This window comes from Macaca thibetana, chromosome 8, assembly GCF_024542745.1.
Source record: "Macaca thibetana thibetana isolate TM-01 chromosome 8, ASM2454274v1, whole genome shotgun sequence".
Lineage (NCBI taxonomy): Eukaryota > Metazoa > Chordata > Mammalia > Primates > Cercopithecidae > Macaca > Macaca thibetana.
The window spans coordinates 118,052,788-118,066,065 of record NC_065585.1 but is presented as its reverse complement, the minus strand read 5'-3'; the positions used below and the strand labels follow the sequence as shown (position 1 = coordinate 118,066,065).

The following is a 13,278-nucleotide window of genomic DNA, read 5'->3' as shown; positions in this document are numbered from 1 at the left end:
TATTGGCCAGGCTGGGCTTCAACTCCTTGCCTTCAGCAATCCACCTGTCTTGGCCTCCTAAAGTCCTGGGATTACAGGCGTGAGCCACTGTGCCCAGCCAAAACAGTTGTATGTGCTTTAAATAGGTTAAGAGGGGAAAAATAGTCTTTTATATTTACCCAGATACACCATTTCTTATGTTCTTCATTTTTTCCTAAAGATCTGAGTTTCTCTGTCTTATTTTCCTTCAACCTGAAAAAGAACTTCTTTAGCAATTTTGTAGTGAGCATCTACTCTGACTTTGAATTTTAATCATAAGATAAATAGGTGGATGTGCGCCTGCATGGTCCCCCTGCATAGGGCAAGGTTGTGAGTTTGTTACCACGATAGAATAAGGTGTTCTTGCCTTCAACAGTTTCTTTTTTTCTTCTTCTTATTTTTGAGATGGACTCTCGCTCTGTTGCCCAGGCTGGAGTGCAATGGCGCAATCTCGTCTCACTGCAACCTCTGCCTCCTGGGTTCAAGCAATTCTCTGCTTCAGCCTCCTGAGTAGCTAGAATTACAGGCACCTGCCACCATGCCCAGCTAATTTTTTTGTGTTTTCAGTTGAAACGGGGTTTCACCATCTTGGCCAGGCTGGTCTTGAACTGCTGACCTCATGATCCACGTCTCGGCCTCCCAAAGTGCTGGGATTACAGGCATGAGCCACTATGCCCGGCCCAATGGTTTCTTAACAATTCTTTTTGCTTTGCTCTTATGGGACTTTGCGTAGGAGTGACAGATTCTCTGTGACAGTGATTATAGATTGTATGAAGTGTGGTGATTAACAGTTGTCATCGTACTAAACACCTCACTCTACAATGTGAAATGTTGAAATCACACAGGCCAAAATTTTATTTAGGCGTGCCATGAAGCCGTGCTCGGAAATACTGTAATTAGACAGGGAAGACTAGATCTACCATAGTAGATGGGGCCTTGATGAAAGGAGTCTGGTGTTGATTTCTGTATTTTAAACTCTGTTGTTTTTTGGTGGCACCCCAGACAGTGCACCTTCAGGAAGAATAAAAAGATGTTCTAAGATGGAATCAAATGTCCCTTGTTAAGGGGGAGCTTAGGGAGACCTGCATGGCACCTCTGATCTCCTTTACCCCGTCTGCTTCCTCTGTTTTACCTATGTAGCCAGAAATCCAACTCAGTGACTCTGCCTGCCTTCTCTGCACCTGCCCCAGAGCTGCTAATATTTGGTATGCTAATAGCCTCAATTTTTTTTTTTTTTTTAACCTCAAATGGCTCTGTGCTGTTTCTTTTTTTTTCTTTTTTTCTTTTTTTTTTTTTTTGAGATGGAGTCTTGCTGTGTCACCCAGGCTGGAGTGCAGTGGCGCGGTCTCAACTCACTGTAACCTCCGCTTCCTGGGTTCAAGCCATTCTCCTACCTCAGCCTCCCGAGTAGCTGGGATTACAGGCACTCGCCACCATGCCCGGCTAATTTTTGTATTATTGTAGAAATGGGATTTCACCATGTTGGCCAGGCTGATCTTGAACTCCTGATCACAGGTGATCTGCCCGCCTTGGCCTCCCAAAGGGGTGGGATTACAGGCGGGAGCCACCGCTCCCAGCCCATCTGTGCTGTTTCTTAATCAATCCACACACTTTCACACCTTATTTTTCACTTAAAATATCCAACACTCCTTCCTTTATTTCTTTTTAAAATTTAGATACATATAATTTATGTTTTCAACAGATAATTTTATAGTGTATGTGTCATGTAATTGTTTTGTTTTTCTTAAATGTATTACTATTATTTTTGAATGACAAGCCATAACTGTACATATTTATGGGGAACAATATGATATTTTGATATATTTATACAATGTGGCATGATTAAATCAGGCTAATTAACATGTCCCTCACTTCACTTACCTGTCTTTTTTTTTTTTTATGGTGAGACATTTAAAAATTATTCTCTTAGTTATTTGGAAATATATAATACACTAATATTGACTATAGACATTGTTGTGTAATAGATCTCAAAACTGATTCCACTTGTCTATCTGAGACCTTGTATTCTTTGATCAACAACTCCCCATTTCCTTCCTCACCACTTCTACATCCTCTGGTAACCACTATTCAACTCTTTACTTCTATAAATTCAACTTTGTTAGATTCCTCATATACATGAAATCATGTGGTTTTTGTCTTTTGTGCCTGGCTTGTTTCACTTAGCAAAATCTCTTCCAGATTCATCCATGTTGTTGCAAATGAGAGTCTCCTCGCTTTTAGGGTTAAATAGTATTCTGCTGTGTGTATATACAATGTTTTCTTTGTCCATTCACCCATTAATGGACGCTTTTCATTGACGAGAATGATGTTAGCGACAGGTTTGTCACGTATGACCTTTACTGTGTTGAAGAACATTCTGTTCCTAATCTGAGAATTTTTATTGTGATATTGTGTTCAATTTTGTCAAATGCTTTTTCTCTATCTATTGAGGTGATCATATGGTTTTTAATCTTTGTTTTCATTTTCCAAGAGTGTTTATTAAAATAGGCAGTAATCAGTACATTTACATCATATGAACAGTTATTCAAAATCAGCCCTTCCAGGAGAGGGGCTACATCTCAGTTTTCCTGTCTATATAATAAAATGCCAAAAGTACTTCCCTAAAGTACAAAGGCATTTCCTTAGTAGTCTTGGTACCAGTAACAGAATATGATTACTAAACATCTCTAACGTGGTTTTCATTACAAAGAGACATGTTTCATATAAGAGCTTCATAATACCCAGAGACAGAATTTGTGCGTGCTTAAAATTTGAAGCCAGGCTATTTCTGATATATATTTTTTCATTTCTTCCAGTTTTTTATTTTTATAAATATGCATGCAGTTTCCTACCAGTTTAAAACACACACACAAAACACTGCTCAGAGCACCACGAATGCCTTACAGTAGCTTATTTGAGACTATAATCGTAATTCATGGAGGGGAGTACTAATTTCTATTATGATTTGCTCCTTTCCCCAAATCTGAGCAATTGTCAGATACAAAAAAGGTTTCTGGGCAGAGGGCCAAAGAATAATTATGAATAATTTCACAATGATCTGCTTAAGGAAACATAAATGGTTTCTTAATGGTGATCATATGACTTTTATTTTTCATCATCTTTATGTCATGTATCACATAGATTTGGATATGTTGAACCATCCTTGCATCCGAGGGATAAATCTAATTTGATCATGGTGAATGATTCTTTTAATGTGTTCCTGAATTAGGTTTGCTAATATTTTGTGGAGGATTTTTGCATCTTTGTTCACCAGGGATATTGGTGTATAATTTTCTTATATGTAGCAGGGTAGTGCTAACCTTATAAAATGACAAGGAAGTATTTGCAAGTATTTTCTCTACTTTTTTTTTTTTTTAAGTGTTTGGGAAAACTTGTCAGTTCTTTAAATGTTTGATGGAAGTCAGCAATAAAGCCATCTGGTCCTGGGCTTTTCTTTTGGTGGGAGATTTTTATTACTAAATCAGTCGTCATCTTACTCATTATTGGTCTTTTGAGATTTTCTATTTGTTCATGATCCATTTCTTTTACCCAATTTGTTGGCATTTAATTATTCATAGTAGTTTCTTGTGATCGTTTGTATTTTGGAGTCAAGTTCTCTGGTTGCTTCCTGTGCTCTGAAGTCAAATGATATTGCTAGCTGTCCTCCACGGTCTAGTAAGATCACTGGCTGGACTCTGCCTCAGTCAGGTAGAGCTGCTCTCTGGGCTCTGTGATTGTCTGTGATTTGGCAGAGTTGCAGGTTGTCTTCCTTGGCTGGTCAGTACTATTGTTTAGAATCTGTAGTTGGGCAGAACCAGGTGATGGGCTCTGAGGCTGCTTGAGGTTGTTGCTTGGCCCCATAGGGTGGGCAGGGCCTGAGGCTGTACTCCACAGATGTGTGTGGATTTCGGCTTGCCTCCCAGCCCAGGGTAGGGTTAAGCAGAGCACTGAGGTTTGGTAGAGTCACCCCTCTGCAGCTGGGGTCGATCAGGGACAGATGTTCCTTCCACAGGTAATCACTGACACCACCTGGCTTGGGGAACACTTAGTGACGGCAGAAGGGCTTAGTTTGATCACCTTTCCACTGCTAGGATTGGGTAGGCCCAGATGTACCTTTCATGGGTAATTGCTGACCTACAGTTGCTCCCCCTAAGCTAAAGTCCAAACTCTGAAACTTTTTGAGTGCCAGCATGACACTCAAAGGAGATGGTTATTGGAGCATCTCTGGATTTTCAGGTTAGAGATGCTTGACTGGTAAGCAGAATGCAAATATTTAGGCCGGGTGTAGTAGCTCACACCTGTAATCCCAGCACTTTGGGAGGCTGAGGCAGGCAGATCACAAGGTCAGGAGTTCGAGACCAGCCTGACCAATATAGTGAAATCCTGTCTCTACTAAAAATACAAAAATTAGCCGGGCATGGTGGCGCCTGCCTGTAATACCAGCTACTCAGGAGGCTGAGGCAGGAGAATTGCTTGAATCTGGGAGGCGGAGGTTGCAGTGAGCCGAGATTGCGCCGCTGCACTGGAGCCTGTGTGACAGAGCGAGACTTCATCTCAAAAAATAAATAAATAAAATAAAAAATGCAAATATTTAATTGCAAGCACCAGAACTTAGTTGGCTCACATCTTTACAGCTAGGGGCCAGATATTTCCTCTGTGGGCAATCGCTGACCTACAGTTGCCTCTGGACCTGGGGAAGACCTGATGGGAGCACCCAGGCTGTGTGGGGAAGCTGGACAGGGATTTGAACCACTAACCATGTTTCCTGCAGCTTAATACCGCTGGCTGGTTTCTCTGGTGTGGCATCTCTGTTAGCTGGAATGCAGGAAGCCACCAAAATTTGCTCTCTGGTGGCTGTGATCCCCATCCCTCATTCTTTGTTTTTATCTGAGCCCCAGTGGTCCAGCCTTGCCAGTACTCCCAGTGTTTCCTGGGGGGCGAGACAAGAATGCAGCGCCTGTGAAGGATCCCAGAACGGTGGGGAAGCCAAATGTCTGCCTCTCACTTACCCTTCCCACTGTAGAAACTGTGGGTCCAGGGGAATTCTCTGTGTGTGGCACTGTGCCAGTTGGGAGAAGGGCAGCACAGTCAAACAGAACAGTTTCTTACCACTTGTTTGTGGCTTTTCTCCATTCTGGGGTCCAAGGAGGTGTCTCAACCTCACTCCCAAATTCTGGTATATTCAGGATGTTATTTTTGCCTGCAGACAGTTGCTCATTAGATTTCTCTGGGAACAGGAATGAAGCCACAGAACTCTTACTCCACTATCTCCCCCATGTCACTCCAGTATTTTTGTTTTATATCGAAGTACATATATGTAAGGAATTAGATATAATTCAGATTTAACTGGGCCCCTGCATCTTTATTTGCCAAATCTGGCAGCTCTACTCATGAGTGATCTGAGAGAAAGTTCCCTGGTAGCCTTTTGCAGTTCCTTGCTTCCTGTACCATTGAGAAAATAAGAGATGTTGGGAGCAAGGTCTTGGGCCTCTCACCCCTGAGCCCTCCTGCATCTCTGTATGTGTGTATCTACCTTCGCTCCTCTTTCAAAAGGGTCTCGATGTTCTTACCTAGGGCCAGCCTCTTTTTTTTTTTTTGAGATGGAGTCTCACTCTGTCGCTCAGGCTGGAGTGCAGTGGTGCGGCCTCAGCTCACTACAACCTCTGCCTCCTGGGTTCAAGTGATTCTCTTGCCTCAGCCCTCCTGAGTAGCTGGGACTACAGGCACAAGCCACCACGCCTGGCTAATTTTTGTATTTTTAGTAGAGACGCTGTCTCACCATGTTGGCCAGTCCGGTCTCAAACTCCTAATCTCTGGTAATCTGCCCACCTTGGCCTCCCAAAGTGCTGGAATTACAGACATGAGCCACCATGCCTGGCCTCCACCCTCTTTTTTATGGACTGATTCCCATTGCTCCTTCTCTTTCCAAGGACTTTGTGTCTGAGTTCTCCCCTCTCTTTTCTGAATTGTTAACTTTTCTTATTCAGCTACAAGATGCTGTAAAATATCCCATCTTAAATTTCCCTTTGCCCCAGGATTCCCTTCTAGCCAGAACACCACTTCTTTACTCTCCTTTAGGCAAAACTTTTAAGAGAAGGCCGCACTCTGTCTCCTTGCCTCCCATTGTCTCTTGATCCAGCTCCAAATAGGCCTTGTTGACCAACCATCTCCTGGCTGCCATCCCAGTGGTAGTCAGTCTCAACACATTGGTCTCCTTGATGTCTTAGCAGCCCTATGGACAGATATAGACATCTATAACCAGGCCCTCCTGTGAGAAGCGTTTTCCTCACTGGGTTTCAGGATGTCATTCTCATTTTCCCGTGTATCACTGACCATTTCCTCTTTGTGTATTTTCTTTGCTCCTCTTCTTCCATCCTGACCTTCAAATATTTGAATGCCCCCCGACCTTTGCGTTCAGTGCTTGGACCTTTTTTCTCTATATACAGGTTGAGCATCCCTAAGCCAAAAATCCAAACTATAAAACTTTTTTTTTTTTTTTTTTTGAGACAGAGTCTCGCTCTGTCGCCCAGGCTGGAGTACACTGGCGTGATCTCCGCTCACTGCAAGCTGCGCCGCCTCCCGGGTTCACGCCATTCTCCTGCCTCAGCCTCCCGAGAAGCTGGGACTACAGGCACCCGCCACCATGCCCAGCTAATTTTTTTTTTGTATTTTTAGTAGAGACGGGGTTTCACCGTGTTTGCCAGGATGGTCTCGATCTCCTGACCTCGTGATCCACCCGCCTTGGCCTCCCAAAGTGCTGGGATTACAGGCGTGAGCCACCGCGCCCGGCCAACTATGAAACTTTTTGAGTGCAGACATGACACGCAAAGGAGATGGTTAGTAGAGCATTTCTGGGTTTTCAGGTTAGAGATGCTTGACCGGTAAGTAGAATGCAAATATTTCAAAATCTGAAAAAAAAATTGTAATCTGAAACACTTCTGATTCTAAGCATTTGGATAAAAGATACCCAATGTGCACTCTTTCTAGGTGACTTCAGACATTATCACATGCTGTTGACTTCAAATTAAAATAGCTGCCCGTGGTCTTTTCCCGGAACTCTTGAATTAAGTCCCCAGCTCCCTTTCATGACCTTCACTTGAATGCCTAATAAACATCTCAAACTGAACATAGTCCAATAGGTCTTGATTATTTTTTCCTTCACGAACCCGCTCATCTCTGTTTTCTTCATCTTAGTAAATGACACTCTCATTCACCTCATTGCTGTATCTCAAAATTGGACTTAACTTGATACCTCTCTTTTTCTTTTGCCTTTTTTTTTTTCTCTTAAGTCAGAGTCTTTGCTGTGTCACCCAGGCTGGAGTGCAGTGTGGTGTGATCTTGGCTCACTGCAGCCTCAACCTTCTGGGCTCAAGGAGTCCTCCCACCTCAGCCTTCCTAGTAGCTGGGACCACAGGTGCGCACTACCATGCCCAGCTAATTTTTTTTTTTTTGTTAGATACAGGATCCTACTATGTTGCCCAGGCTGGTCGCCAACTCCTGGGCTCAAGCGATCCTTCCATTCCACCTCAGTCTCCCAAAGTGCTGGGATTACAGGTGTGAGCCACTGCACCCAACTGATACCTCTCTTTTTCAAATGAAACTTGTTATCACATTGACAAATGCTGTTGGGTCTTCAAAATATGTCAAATGTCCACCCCCTTCTCACCTTTTGCATTCCTATCAGTGTGGTCCAGGCCATCACCATCTCCTGCCTGGATTGTTTTATATGTCCTCTGAAGTTGTCCTGCTTCCCCTCTTTCCCCAGTCCCCTGTTACAGTTTTTCACACAGTAGCCAGAACACTGGTTTTAAAATGTAAGTCAGTCACAGTATCTCACTGCCCTCCTCAAAATCTTTTATCAACTTCCTGTTATACTTAGAGAAGTAGCCAAAGAACATATTATTTCTACCAGGCCTTCCCTGGCCTGGTTCTGAACCATTGCTCTGAACTTATTTCTCAGCTCTCTTGTCCATGCCCCCTGTTCCAGCCACAGCAGCCTTGCTGGGCCTCTGCTATGCCAGGTACATCTTTACCTCAGGTCTTTGCACTTGGCTTTGTGTGCATAGTGTCCATTCCTAAATCTGTGTGTGGTTCACCTCGTTCTGTTCAGGGGTCTGCTCAGGAGCTCTCTGTTTACCCAAAGCAGTAGCACTTCCTTCCAGCTTATCATACTGTATTCCTCTCTTGCTACATTATTTTCTTTAATAGCATATATTAACTACTTGTTGTGTGTGTGTGTATATATATATATATATTTAGCTTTTTATTTGAAATAACTAAATTTGTTATCTAGTTGTAAGAAATAATATAAAGAAATCCAGTATTCCCTTCACCTAGTCTCCCCCAGTAGTGACATGTTGCATAGCTACAATATATTAATATCACAACCAGGAAATGGACATTGCTACAATCCACCAACTTGTTTTCAGATTTCACCAGTTTTACATGCACACACTTTTGTGTATGTTTAGTCCATGTGGTTTTATCACGTGTGGATTCATGTGAGCACAGTGCCGCCAAGCCACAGCGTGCGGTTCTGTCCTGAGGATCCTCATGTTACTCTTCATAGCCACCACTCCTTCCCTCTCCCTCCTTCCTGCTGTGAGATATTATAATCCCTGCTTATTCCGTGCTGGTTGATGGAGTGTGCTCGTCTTTACTTCTTCAGCACCCAGAGGAGTGCCTGCCACATCGTGTATTTGTTAAATGGATCACTTAATCATAAGGCAACGTTCTCCTGTGGGAAGAATTTGAGAAGAAAAGCCATGCCTGTTTGGGGCACATGCAGTGTGTTTGTAGTTTGGTGTGATGATCTTTCTCTTCTCGTTCCTGCCACCCTCGAATGTTGACATGCCTGTGACTCTAGCAGTAAAATTGCTTATTAGTCAGTGCTTGGCTCAGATTAGTTTTTATGGTCCAAGTAGTAGGTGTCATGAGTAGAGGCACACTAATAGCTTATAGCTGATTCATGATACCTTCTTTCAAACTCTGACTCAGAGATTTCCTGGGGAGCCAAATCCCCATACCCACTTTACCCTTCATAGTCATATTTGAGGTAAAAACTGACCAATGCTGCTTCTTTACCTCCTTTTTTCTTTCCAAATGAAATCCCAGACGTTACTTCCTAATCAGGTTATATTAGGTTTGAATTTCTTCATAGCACGTTATTATCTTTGCAAATACACAATATATTTTTGGTCTAGAACAAACAGATTTAAGAGATCTTCCACCTCTCAAGTTTACATGTTTATCTTGAAGCACTGAAGGTTGCTGACTGTGTAGTGGGCAAAGGATCAAGCGATGCCGTTTCGCCTGACATGTTCACAGCAGAAGTGAGCTCAGACGCAGTCCCTGATGTCAGGTCACCAGCTACTCCAGCGGGCAGGAGGGACCTTTCCACCCCTAAGACCTTTGTACTTCGTTCTGTACTGAAGAAACCCTCTGTTAAGATGTGTCTAGAGAGCTTACAGGTAAGAAGAGAGTTAAATTTCCTAAAGCAAATGAATAAAAATGCATTTTCGTTCAAAGTAATACCCTTGAAATGTCATATTTCATACTAGTTTAAAAGAAAATGTCTTACCTGTCTTATTGTGAATTTTTTTCCTTATCTTTTCTTATTGACAACACTGTGTAGTTTCTTTTTGTTCTTATTTTTTAAAAATTAAATATAGTGTATAGTATGCAGAATTTAATATAAGTAGACTGTAGTTTATAAAGGGTCATAATCTTACATAATCTTATTGCACTAACATTATTGATTTATATAATTATATAAGTGATATTGATTACTTAATCATAATTAATGTGTCAGTCTGTTAAACTGATTATTCCTCCCAAAATATTTGGTCTTAAAAGTACCTCTTATAGCCATCCTTTTTTCTCTAAGCCCACTCAATGTGAGGAAAGAGGAAGTTGGTAGGAACTAGCTGGCATTTATTGAGTAGTTTCTATTGATAGTTCTGGCATATATATACAGCAGTAGTGCTCCCAGAAAGGTATAGGACCTGTTTGACATACACTTAGGCTTGTAGGTTGTTAAGTGAACCCAGATAAGTCTGCTGTTAAAATCCGTGACAGGCTGTCAGTCCATGACATTTTGAGAGCATAGCCTCAGGAGTCAAAATGCCAAGTTTCAGATCTTGACTTGGAAACGTAGTCACTGAGCAAATTATTTGACCTTTCTGTGCCTGGTTTCCTTATCTATAAAAATGTAAAGTTAGTAACTACTTTTCGAGTAATTTGAGCATTAAATGGGATACTATAAAATCACCACGAGTGTCTGGCACCTCAGAAATACAAATCTTTTTTTCAAACGATAAACATTTTAACATACAAGTATGCCTACAAGCCTATTCTGATCTGTTCTGAAGCCAAAAGGGACTAAATTACCTTCTATTTATGTGGATCATTGATGGTCAGTTGCTATTTATAAAGCTTTAATAATTTTGGTTAAAGAGCTGATTTGTGGCCAGGTACAATAGCTCACACCTGTAATCCCCTGACTTTGGAAGGCCAGGACTGAAGGATCGCTTGAGCCCAGGAGTTTGAGACCAGTCTGGGCCAAAAAAAAAAGCTGGTTTGGATCTGTAATACACACAGCGCTGTTTGTTCATATCTTCTCCTCAAAAAGACAACATCTGAATGATCCGTGGAACTCTTATTTTATAACAATATGACACAGCAAGTATTAAGTCTTGTCATTAGAATCATATGAAAACACAACTGGCCGGACGTAGTGTCTCACGCCTGTAATCCCAGCACTTTGGGAGGCCAAGGCAGGTGGATCACGAGATCAGGAGATAGAGACCGTCCTGGCTGACACAGTGAAACCCTGTCTCTACTAAAAATACAAAAAATTAGCCAGGCGTGGTGGCAGGCGCCTGTAGTCCCAGCTACTCAAGAGGCTGGGGCAGGAGAATGGCTTGAACCTGGGAGGCAGAGCTTGCAGTGAGCCAAGATTGGGCCACTGCACTCCAGCCTGGGCAACAGAGTGAGACTCCGTCTCAAAAAAAAAGGAAAACAAAACGTTTACAACTAATGATCTTTATACTAAGATGGCAAAAATTGGGAGGCATATAAATTGTGAGTTGTTTGCTGACTTTTCTGATTGTTTTAGTTAAAAATAAATCTAAAAGTAAACATGAGCTTTGTTGTATAAGTTAACTTATTTGGCAGTATTTGGTATGTGCATTTTCCTGGTCAGAAAAATGAACTGACTTGAGAGACAGATGAAGGAGGTTTATTTGGGGCAAGATTATTTCTTAGAGCAGGTACTGTTCTTAGAATTGGATGTACAGGAGAAAATGAGGAATTCTTGATAACAAGGACTGGTCAGAGGTTTAGGTTGAGGCTAGACGAGTAGGTGGTGATTAAGAGGGAACTTTGATCCAGTCTGTAGGCCTGGCTGTCTCCTGCTGAGCTCCAGGGGCCCTGTGTTTAGGCTTGTTCTGTCTTTTTCTACGGGGCTTACAATATCCCTTCCTTCCTAACTTGCCTACACTGTAATCTTCATTTGGAGAAACACACAGGGACAACTGCTACCTTCTTTCGTTGTTTCTTCTTCAAGAATATAGTAACGTAAAAAGATTTAAATACCAGGAATAGGTGTGGTTCGCATGTTTAAAAGATAGAACACGATGTTATACCATTTAACTGTTGGCTTTTTTCTTATTTTAGTGCAATTCTTCCATCTCAGATCATTTATATAGTTTTCCTCATCTGACACCATATATGGTACATGTAGCCTTCAAATCCATTGGTTCTGCATCCATGGATTAAACCAACCACAGATCAAAAATTATCAGGGAAAAAAAGTCACAAAACACATAAAAACAATAACATATAACAGCATCATACCATACATATTAACAACACCATATATCAATGCCATTTAAAAGTATTCTTTTAGGTTGGGCACAGTGGCTCATAGCTGTAATCCCAGCACTTTGGGAGGCTGAGGCACACGGATTGCTTGAGCTCATGGGTTCGAGACCAGCCTGGGCAACATGGCGAAACCTCATCTCTGCAGAAAAATACAGAAATTAGCTGGGTGTGGTAGTGCGCACTTGTAGTCCCAGCTACTCGGGAGGCTGAGATGGGAGAATGGCTTGAGCCTGGGAGACAGGTTGCAGTGACCTGAGATTGCACCATTGCACTCCAGCCTGGGTGATAGAGCCAGACCTTGTCTCAAAAATAAATAAATTAAAAAAAAGTATTCTTTTACATGACATTTAACATTGTATTAGATATTATAAGTAGTATTTAAAGTGTACGGGAGGATGTGTTCAAGTTGTATGAAAATACGGTGCCATTTTATAAAAGGGACTTGAGCATCCGTGGATTTTGGTATCATAGGGGGCCCTAAAACGAATCTCCCATAGATACCAAGCGATAACCATATGCTTTTATTCTAGCTACTCATGTTTTCCTTAACTTTATTTGCTAGATCAAACACTGAATGAATTTGATCCACGTTTATTGATTCCTGTGCTTCAATTTTGCCCTGAAATGCCGTGTTCTAAAGTGGTATGTAGGGGACATAGTTATGATTTGTGCCTGATATCATGGTTTTGAGCCAGGACAGTTACTGAAAATAAAGGTAATCTTTCATACAGGAGTATCTATCTGCAGCTGACAGAGAATTTCAAAACTGCCGTTTTTAATGATGACATCTATGTATTTCTATATGTAAAATGATTCATTGATGTTTATTCTGTTTAGGAACACTGTAACAACCTCTGTGATGATGATGGGACTCATCCCAGCTTAATCTCAAATCTCCCACACTGTTGCAAAGATAAAGAAGCAGGTAAGAAATTCATACTTGTTTTTAAGCTTGAGGATATCATTTTCTTGTTAATAAACCTGGTATAATATATGAAATTTTCAATGCCTTAATGTTTCTGAAATAACACTTGAATGAAGAACAGTTGAAAGGGATAGAATCTCCTTGGAGAGCCTCAGAATTGGTGTGTCCATTTCATGGATCCATTTTTACTTAGTGGTGGGATTTGTAAGAAAATTTATATTTCAATTTTATAAACGTTTAAGATATGCACATTTTTACTTGGAAATCTGTTATCATATTTTAATTGGAAATGTGCTTATCTTCTCCATTTTGAATTTGCTCTACCAACAATTATTTTGTAGCTTTACTAGCTGTTATACAAATAATAGCTGAATATAATCACATTAAAAGATTCTAGTATATGCCTTTTAGATAAGAAATATAGCTTAATTTTTAAGTTACTCTCATTTATT

General features: G+C 41.3%; 1 protein-coding gene across 6 annotated transcripts in view; it reads left to right on the top strand.

Annotated features, from left to right (window-relative positions):
• CDCA2 (cell division cycle associated 2) overlaps positions 1–13,278 on the top strand; it is a 50,685-nt gene that overhangs the window by 12,648 nt on the left and 24,759 nt on the right. For all 6 annotated transcript variants that reach the window (XM_050801973.1, XM_050801972.1, XM_050801974.1 and 3 more), the window contains 2 exons: positions 9,277–9,488; positions 12,739–12,826. In XM_050801973.1, the coding sequence (XP_050657930.1) occupies positions 9,277–9,488; positions 12,739–12,826 (300 nt within the window). The remainder of the gene's footprint in view (positions 1–9,276; positions 9,489–12,738; positions 12,827–13,278) is intronic.